Source organism: Capra hircus, chromosome 3, assembly GCF_001704415.2.
Source record: "Capra hircus breed San Clemente chromosome 3, ASM170441v1, whole genome shotgun sequence".
Taxonomy (NCBI): Eukaryota; Metazoa; Chordata; class Mammalia; order Artiodactyla; family Bovidae; genus Capra; species Capra hircus.
The window spans coordinates 29,206,962-29,216,208 of NC_030810.1; the positions used below are offsets into that span (position 1 = coordinate 29,206,962).

The 9,247-nt window shown below is 51.1% G+C and overlaps 1 protein-coding gene across 2 annotated transcripts in view; it reads left to right on the forward strand.

Moving 5' to 3' along the window:
- The window catches only part of MROH7 (maestro heat like repeat family member 7), a 41,093-nt gene extending 35,405 nt beyond the window's left edge, over window positions 1-5,688 (forward strand). For both annotated transcript variants that reach the window (XM_018044542.1, XM_018044547.1), the window contains 3 exons: window positions 2,345-2,447; window positions 4,637-4,699; window positions 5,233-5,688. In XM_018044542.1, the coding sequence (XP_017900031.1) occupies window positions 2,345-2,447; window positions 4,637-4,699; window positions 5,233-5,477 (411 nt within the window). In that variant the 3' untranslated portion in view covers window positions 5,478-5,688. The remainder of the gene's footprint in view (window positions 1-2,344; window positions 2,448-4,636; window positions 4,700-5,232) is intronic.

A 9,247-nucleotide genomic window follows, 5' to 3' on the forward strand; every position in this document is an offset into this window, starting at 1 on the left:
TCAAGCTGCAGTGTGGCTTCAGGGAAGGTCTCAGCCAGCATGATATCGAGATTCTTCACCCCGGGGTCTGGCGGTCAGGTCTCCATACAGACTGAGTGGTCTGTCAGTTTCTGGTTCTGCCCCTTGAAGAAGGTCTTGAGGCTGTGGTTTACCTTGTCATCGGTTGCCAGCTGGCCTGTGAAGGGACGTGACTTTGGGCCAGCAGTTCTCTTCCACCAAGGCAATCTGTACTTGGGGGAATAAATCCTTCACATCCTAAGGGAGGTCTGGATGGGGCATGCAGCATCCCCATTCCCCCATCAACCTAACAAATAAACAAAATAACAGGTTGTTATTTTGCAGTAATAATCATTATCAATAGTGCTCAAAGCCTCTGCAATCCAGTGCCTAATATTGTTACCTCCCTTTACAGAGGGAAAAAGAGGCCTGGAGAAGTGTTTGGCCAGTGCTGCTAATACAAATACTAACCATGACCAGTGACTGGGCAGATAAGTGATGTAGGGGTGGTTGGGCCATGGCAACCTGGAGGGGCCAGGCTCTGTTGAAAGCACGAATGGAGAGCTCCAACCACCATGCAGCCAACTCTCACCAGGGCCTTCAGTTTCACAAGAAAAGCTAGATTTTTATAAGACTTTAACAGTCAATTTGGTTAAAACACTGCGCTGGCCTCTGCCTTGCCAGCCATTTGTGGCCTGTGGGCTGCCAGCTTGTGACCTCTGCATTAGACCCTCTGGATTCTCAGTCTCTTCTTTGCTCTCCAAGCATCAACAGTTCTGCTCATATGAAGGTCAACCTCTAGCCTTAGCTTTAGAGAGGGGTCAGTAACCTAGTCATTCATTCATTTATCCATCCAGTATTTTCTGGGCACCTGTACCATGCAAAGCTCCGTCCAGGGTGCTGAGGACTCTGAGCTGAGTGAGAAGGTCCCTTCTTTGAGGGGAACTACAGATCCAGTGGGGGAGACAGGTATAAGTAATTACAAGTCCAATGTCATAGGCGCCGTGACAAAGGCGTGAAACGTGCTGCAGGGATGCCAAGGGTGGTGAGATTAGCTGTGCCAGAGGGTTGTGGAAAACTTCAGGGAGGAGACAGTTTCCGAGTTGAGCCTCAAAGAATGAGAGGGGACTCATCAGGAAGGAAAGAGGGAAAGGGACTCCAATCAGGAGCAATGGCTTGTGTCGGGCACGGATTTGGGCAGAGTTGCGCCTCACCCTGGGATTGGAGCATGGTGCGCATGGAGGCAGTGGTAGAGAAAGACCTGAGGCTGAGAAAGAACATGATCATGAACACTTTGCACACTAAGCCCAGGAGTTTCTTCCCTGACATTGTTATTGCTGTTGTTCAGTCGCTCAGTTGTGTCTGACTCTTTGCGACCCTGTGGACTGACTGCAGCACACCAGGCTTCCCTGTCCTTCACTGTCTCCTGGAGTCTGCTCAAACTCATGTCCATTTTGTTGATGATGCCATCCAACCATCTCTTCCTCTGTCATCCGTGTCTCCTCCTGCCCTCAATCTTTCCCAGTATCGGGGTCTTTTTCAATGAGCTGGCTCTTTGCATCAGGTGGCCAAAGTATTGGAGCTTCAGCTTCAGCATCAGTCCTTCGAATGAATGTTCAGGGTTGATTTCCTTTAGGGCTGACTAGTGTGATCTCCCTGCTGTCCAAGGGGCTCTCGAGGGTCTTCTCCAGCACCACAGTTAGTCCCTGATTGCAGACTGTCAGTAGGAGAGTGACCAGACCAGACCTCTCTTTATCTCCCTCAACAGTCTCTTAGCAGATTGCCTGCCCCCTGGTTTCTACTTGATCAAACCCAACCTGAACACCACTGTCAGACTATTTTGCCTAAAACATTACTTCGTCATTGCCCTATTAAGAATGGATGCTGGCTTCTTATTTTTTAATGCATAAGGAAGCCCTATTTTCTGTCTGTATTTGAAGGACTTTTAAGACCCTCCTAAGTCTGTAGTTTATTCCCACTGCTTTGTAACTTGAATCCTTCACCCTAGTCAGACCCGTCTCCTTAGTCATGTCCCTCACATGCCATATCTGTTCTCAGCTCTGGCTGGACTTGTATTTTAGAACTTGCCTCCTGGCCTGTAGCAGGTGGGTGGATCAGAAGAGGAGACACCCAAGGCAGGAAGGCCATTAACATGATTGCTGCAGTCAGCTAAGAGAACATGAGGTCTGGCTTCTGGAAGAGTCCTGAATGGGTAGCAGAGTTATTTAGGAGGCAAAGGGCCAGGGCTCAGCTGCCTGACTGGGTCCTGGTTCCTAGCTTTGGGAGGGGTAGATGGGTGGTTATTCCCTCTGAGGGCCCAGAATTCTCTGGTTTCTCTTTGTCCCAGGTGGACACCCATCGAGACAGCGCCTTCACATTCCTCAGCCAGAGCCTGGAGTATGCCAAGAGTCCTCGGGCCTCCCTGCGGAAGTCCTCAGTCATGTTCATAGGTAACCTGCCCTGGCAGACCTAGTTCTGCTGCTTCCTCCCCTTGGAAGGAAGCAGTGGCCCTTCTGGCCCAGGGTGGATGCCTCCCTTTGGATGCAAGGCTTGGCCAGCACACAGCTTTGATATAAATCAGCAAGGTCTCCCTTCTTCTGAGATCACTGCTTGGGAAGTGGACCGAGGTCATAACCTTGGCATCTGTAGGCAGTAGAATCGCTGCTTCACCTGCCCCAACCCCCGCCCCCGATACTGCAAGGTCCAGGTGCAGCAGGAGCCTGCCCTGCAGCAGGAAGCACCAGTCTGCACAGGGGGAAGCGAACTAGGATCTCAGCTCCACAATCACCTTTCTGTGCGATGCCAACTGAGCCTCCTCTGTAAGATCTGTAAGGTGATTGGCAAGATAGGGATCAGCTCCTGCTTTGTGGCCTGGATGAGAATTTTTTAAAATGTGAAGACTGGCAGATAAAGGTTCTCCCTCAGTGACAGTCACCTTCCTCCTTCTTCCCACAACCCCAACCTCTGTCTTTCTGGGGAAAAAACCAAGTAGGTTCCCTTCACTCAGAATCCTCCATAGGACACTTCTGATGGTATGCCGTCTCCTCTCAGCCACTCTCCTTCCCTCCTCCAGCCATATATCCTTCAAGGGTCTGCAGGAGACCCTACTGCAGAGAGGCTTGGAGAGGCCGCCATCTTGTACCTTTGCCCAATTCATGTGCAATTTTTCATTCGTCCTGTCATCCATGCATGTATCCATTGGCCTCTGCCTCACACACTGATTGATCCTCTACTCTGTGTCAGGCACTGCGCTTAGTCTAGAGAAACAAAGAAATTTTCAGGAGGTGATGCCGATGGTCAGGATTGGGGAGATGTGGGGGCAGCTGTTAACATGGTCAGTTCTGGGACAGATGAGCAATGCCCAGCTGGAGGAGGCATCATTTGGGCTGTGGGGACATGCTCAGGGGGAGCTCCTCAAACAGAGTGATGTATTTCCTAAATTCTGGCTTCTCTAAATCTTGTTCCAAACTAATCACTTCTAAGAATGTTGGTGTTTTGATTCCTAACCTCTTGCGGGTTATAGATCTTTTGTGAGACCCTACAGAAATTTAGGAACACTTGCCCTGGAAAAGGCAATGGCAACCACTCCAGTACTCTTGCCTGGAAAATCCCATGGGCGGAGGAACAGTCCATGGGATCGCTGAGTCGAACATGACTGAGCGACTTCACTTTCCCTTTTCACTTTCATGCATTGGAGAAGGAAATGGCAGCCCACTCCAGTGTTCTTGCCTGGAGAATCACAGGGACAGGGGAGCCTGGTGGGCTGCCGTCTATGGGGTCGCACAGAGTCGGACACGACTGAAGCAACTTAGCAGCAGCAGCAGTAGCAGCCCTAGAAATACACACACACACATGCACTTGAGCAAGTGTCTCTGAGGCCCTCAGACTATCTTTCCCACTCCCCCATCTCTAGCAGATCTAAGCTGAAGAAACCCCACATCTGGTGGGAGATGTTCATGAATCACAAGTAAAACACATCAGAGTGTGTACACAGGTGGAGACAGACTCAGAGACTCTGGGAGCCTAACGAGGCGTTTATAACTAGCTTGGGGCAAGGTAGGGAAAAATTTCCCAGAGTAGCAGCCACGTTAAATTGAATATTCAAGGACAAATAGGAATTAGTAAGGTACAAAGTACGGTAGGGGCCTTCTGAGAGATAGGGCACTTTCAGGGATCTGCAGGTACTTTAGGAGCCGCTGCAGCAGGGGAGGGCTGAGCTATGTTGCGGAGGAACTGAGTTTCAGCCTCTCCAGGGATCCCACCAACCACGTGAGGGGAAGGTATGCGAGGCACTTGGTACCCTCCTGTTACTGCTCCTTGGAGAGGGGGCACCGAGGCAGCACCTCCCTGATTCTTGGAGGAGGACACTACAGATCAGCCTAGGGAAGGGGTCTCCTAGGACCACCTCTCGGAGTCAGCTATGGCCCTGCTCCTGTCTCTGTCCTGCTGCCCTCTCTGCCCACTGGATCTTCCACCCCTCCCAGGACCCCTCTCAAGGAATCTGTCCCAGGGTCAAGATGAAGTTCTCTGTTTGTGTCCTCGTTTGTGGGACTAGGAGAGCTTTTCCGAGGAGGTCTGGTCTGAGGGGGGCGGTCAGAATCAGGAGATGGACCCACTCACATCTTGGATTATGCTCAAGGGTCCCTGGTCCCCTGTATGGACAGCAGCATGACAGAAGATCGTATGAATGAAGTTAAAGCTGGTGAGTCCTGTCCTGCACTGGTGAGATTTCCAGAGCCAGTGCGGGAATGAATAGGCTCACAGCGGGAAATGGGAGAGGGGAGGGTTACGACCCAATGCCAGGGGCTTCAGCTTAGTCCAGCTGTGCTAACATTGACCCCGGTGAGTACATGTTAGCTACCGTGGAGTCGCTAAGACACAGAACACTCAGTCCACCTCCTAGGGGAGCTTACAATCCAGGAAACCAGACTCAGAAAACAAGATAAAAAACCATTTAGTGCAGAGCCAGTAGCTCAGACTCTTAAGGGGCATGTTAATTTCATAACTGGGAAAGCTGATGGGAGCATGAAGGAAGGCTTGGACAGTCCAAGAAGACTTCCTGGAGAAGGCAGGTTTTGATCCAAGCTTTGAAAGACACGAACAATTTGAAGAGCTGGGAGATGAGGGGATGCTGAGCAGAGTACCCACGCTAAGATATGAAGTGAGAAGGATGAGGTGTGAGACTCAGGCGGGGACCTAGACTTAACAAGTGACCACTCTCCTCCCATAATTCAGCTCTGGAGAACTTGAGACACGACCCAGAAGCGTCAGTGTGCATCTGTGCTGCCCAGGCCCAGGACAACATCCTGGCCAGCTGCTGGCGGAGCTCCTGGCCACTGCCACATGGGGACGCATGGGTGTGTGACCCGGCCACCACGCACCGCTGGAGCCCGAGCTGTGAGAACCTGCCCACTTCCCACCAGCGGCGCTCCTGGATCATGCAGGTGCTGGGCTCCTGGAAGATGTCTTTGAAGCAGTGATGTTCCTGAGCCCCAGCCCTCCTTGGAGGTGGCCAAGGCCCCAGCCACGCTCCCTATAAATGCCGCATAGCTTGCCTCTCCCCATGGAGTTTTTCCTGCGAGATGAGCATGTTCTTTACTATCGACTCAGTCAACATTCATAGACGCACTCAGGCTCTCTTATAAATGTGGAAGCTGAGGCCAGGAGAGGTGCAATGGCTTGTCCAAGGTCACACGGTAAGTTTGCTAGATGTCTCAGCTTCCCCTCCCTCACAGGGAGAGAATAAGAACAAAAGGAGACGATGATTTGGGTAGCCTTTGGAGAAGGAAAAGAAGAGATCCCCTCATCCCCACCCCATGATATGCATATTCCAGAATCCTGATCTCTGAGCCCTACCCTCGAGTCTTTGCCCAGAGATTGGCCACCACTCATTCGGGCAACATTTACTGAACACCTAACCTGGACCAGTCCTGCTCTGAGTGCCAGAGATACAGACATGAATGAGACCCAGCCCCAGGCCCTGAGCATTTGATAGTCTGATGCAGTGGTTCTCAACTGGGGGTGATCTGGACAGGTCTGAAGACATTCTTGGTTGTTTCCACTTGGGGAGGAGGCTGTTATCATCAGTGGGTAGAGGCCAAGGATGCTGCTAAACATTCTACAGTGCACAGGACAGTCCCTCAGCAAAGACACGTCCATCCTAAATTGTCAAAAGTGCTGAGGCTGATGAACTTTGGCCTCATGGAAGTATTAGAGACATATAAAACACCAACAGCCCAGCAGGTCAATGCTGTGCTGAACAGCAGTGTGGGGACTGTGAAGTCCAGAGGCTAACTGGGGGTGGGAGATCAGGGAAGGATTCCCAGAAAAAAGATACCCCCTCCAGTGGGTTTGGAAAGATGCCTACACATCAGGCATGTATGGAGAAGAGCAGGGCACATGAGACGAAGAATCCACGGCAGATCTGAAGGTGCTCTGGAGCTCAGAGCGGGAGGGGAGAGGAGGACAAGGGCTGGGTTAGTATGGCCTTGGAGCCTGTGTTAAGGAGAAGACTTCAGAGAGCCTGGGGAGGTGTGGTAGGAAGGGGAGAGGCAAGCAGGGGGAGATGCAGGAGGATGTCTGCTTTAGAGAGCTTCCTCCTTGTGCACACACAGGCACTGCCGTGGGGAGGGCAGTAGCCGTTCTGGACAGGAATCTGTCACTCTTCACTCACATTAAGTTTATGCACGCCCATGACTCACCACTTCCACGGCGGGCACACATCTCAGGGAATCTTCCCACAGGTCCGTAAGGGGAGATGTATGAGGAAGTCTTTCTTAGAGTTATTTGTGATGCCTGGGACAGGAGGCAGCGTGGGGACCCACCCTGAGGAGATGAATGGGCACCGCGGAGTCCCATGCAGCAGTTAGAAGCAGTAAGGGTACATGCAGCACCATGGATGGGACCTAAAACCTAGTGCTGCGGGAAAAAAAAAAAAAAAACATATAAAATGCATGCACAAAAGAAGTTACGTTTGCAAAGGACACTTACAAACTGAAAAACGCACACTAAAACACATTAGAGTGATGGGAGGAGGAAAAGAGGAAGGCTCAGAGGAATAAATGAGAAAAAGGAGAGGAAGAAAGCTCATGCAGGAGCGGAGGGGAGGACAAGGGCATCTGGCTGGGGGCTTCCGGGTCTGGCAGGGGCCTGGGCTGCAATGCAGGATGGACAGTATAGCTGGACCTGTGGGTGATTGGAGGAAGAATTTTCAGAATCTGGTGGTTGACAGCAAGGAGAGCAAGACCTCAGGATGGTGCCCAGATTTCAGGGCAGATGGCCACGCCAATGATGTCCCCCACTGAGTGGTCCTCAGGACCAGGAGCAGGTTTGGGGAGGGATGAGCTCAGTCTGGACATGGTGAACTTGAGGGGCTTGTCTGCCATGATAGTGGAGATATCTCCTAGGTACTGGCTGCACATGGTGGAGCTCAGCAGAGAGATCTAAGATGTAAACAGATTTGGGATATTTATCTGAGCACAGATGTGAGCTGAGATTCCCTGGGTGCGTGTGCAGAGCAGAAAGAGATGTAAGTCTGTAATATAACCACACAATCATCTTCCAACAAATGTAGGCCAAACCTATCGGGATCCTGGGTCTGCATTAGAATAAGAAATGGGGGTGGTACTTTTGCATAACCGTGTCCATTGCCAAGAATGTTCATGAGCATTGCTCCATTTGAATCTCACAGTAGCCATACAGAGTCATGGGAAAGGCAGGCTGGCTTTATTATCCATGTTCTACAGATGAGGACAGGGCTCAAAGATGGGTGGGTCTTGTCTAATGTCACGCCAGAAAGCAATTAGAAGTGTGGATCCCAAAGGCCTCCCAACTCCCATGTCTGAGCCCTTTCCACCCAGAGACACTGCTACTTTCACGAGACAGAGCCCAGGTCTGGGTGGCCTTGACAAAGAAGAGCTGCCATGTTTTAGGTCTGGGTGGTTTCAAAGCACAGAGGCGCCTGGCAGGCTCAGTTATTGGCAAAGGCCCCCAAACAGTCTCAACTTGGAAGGGTCAAAGAGCACTTCCCTTCTCTGAACCTTCCCTATCATCACCTGCAAAACGAGTTCTTATGGAATCACACTTTTATTTATTTATTTTTGGAATCACACTTTTAAAATGGAAGCAAAATGACTTTGCAGGCTCTGTATTCAAGAAGAGAAGAAATGAAGAGAATAATACAGGAATCATCAGGGACTAGGCTGGAGGAGGAAGTGTGGAAAAGGAGATTTAGATTTGGAAGAAAACATACGGACCAGGTGTTCCCCTGGGTACAGGTGACGCAGAAGGTAAATGACACAGTCCTGGTCCTGAAGGGCTCATGGCCCCTCCAAGTGGCATCCTGAGCCCTGCTGTCTGTCTCATTCTTATATCAAATAACGAGCAAGCCTGCTAGCTCTGTTTCTGGGCTTCAGATCTCTCTTCTCCCCTGGCTTCTCACCAGCATCCTCCTTGTCAATTTCTTAACCCAGCATCTCCTATCAATCCTTCACCTGCAACCCAGGCCTTCCTAAGACAAATTTTCCCTTATGTCTGTCAGCATTTCACCATCCTCTGCAGCACAAAGGGTGAAAGGACACTTGTTCACCCTTTGACCTATGACTCCCACCTACTTTGCTGACCTTCCTCTTAACTCAGCATGCAGGCTGTTGCCCACCCCCATGTCTCTGCACATGGACTTCCACTGCCTAAAATGCCCAACTTCCCTCCAGCCCCTATCCATCTGCAGAGACCTTCCCCATTTCTGCTCTGAGATCTGCATCGCTTCCTCAATGAACCCTCCTCGAACCCCCCCAAGGAACAGCCATTCCTCTGTTCCTCCACTGAGCTGGCTTGTGACCAGACTGGGTTTAGACTGGTTTGCTGCATGCCTATCTTTCCTTCTAGACCAGGCTGTGAGCTCCTGAGACTGCGGCATCCAATGCAGGGCCCAGCAGCCATTTGCTGGGAACCCAGTGGTTGCAGGAAGGCACACCTGGCCCAGAGGGCTTGTTGCCATCTCAGCTGCGGGGGGTAGGGGTTTGTGCATGTGTGCTAAGTCACTTCAGTTGTCGTGTCTGACTCTTTCTGACCCCATGGACTGTAGCCTGCTAGGCTCCTCTGTCCATGGGATTCTCCAGGAAAAGATACTGGAGTGGGTTGCCCTTTCCTCCTCCAGGGGATCTTCCTGACCCAGGGATCAAACCTGCATCTTTTAGCAGGCAGGTTCTTTACTACTAGCCCACCACAGAATCCCAATCAGAAATAGTCT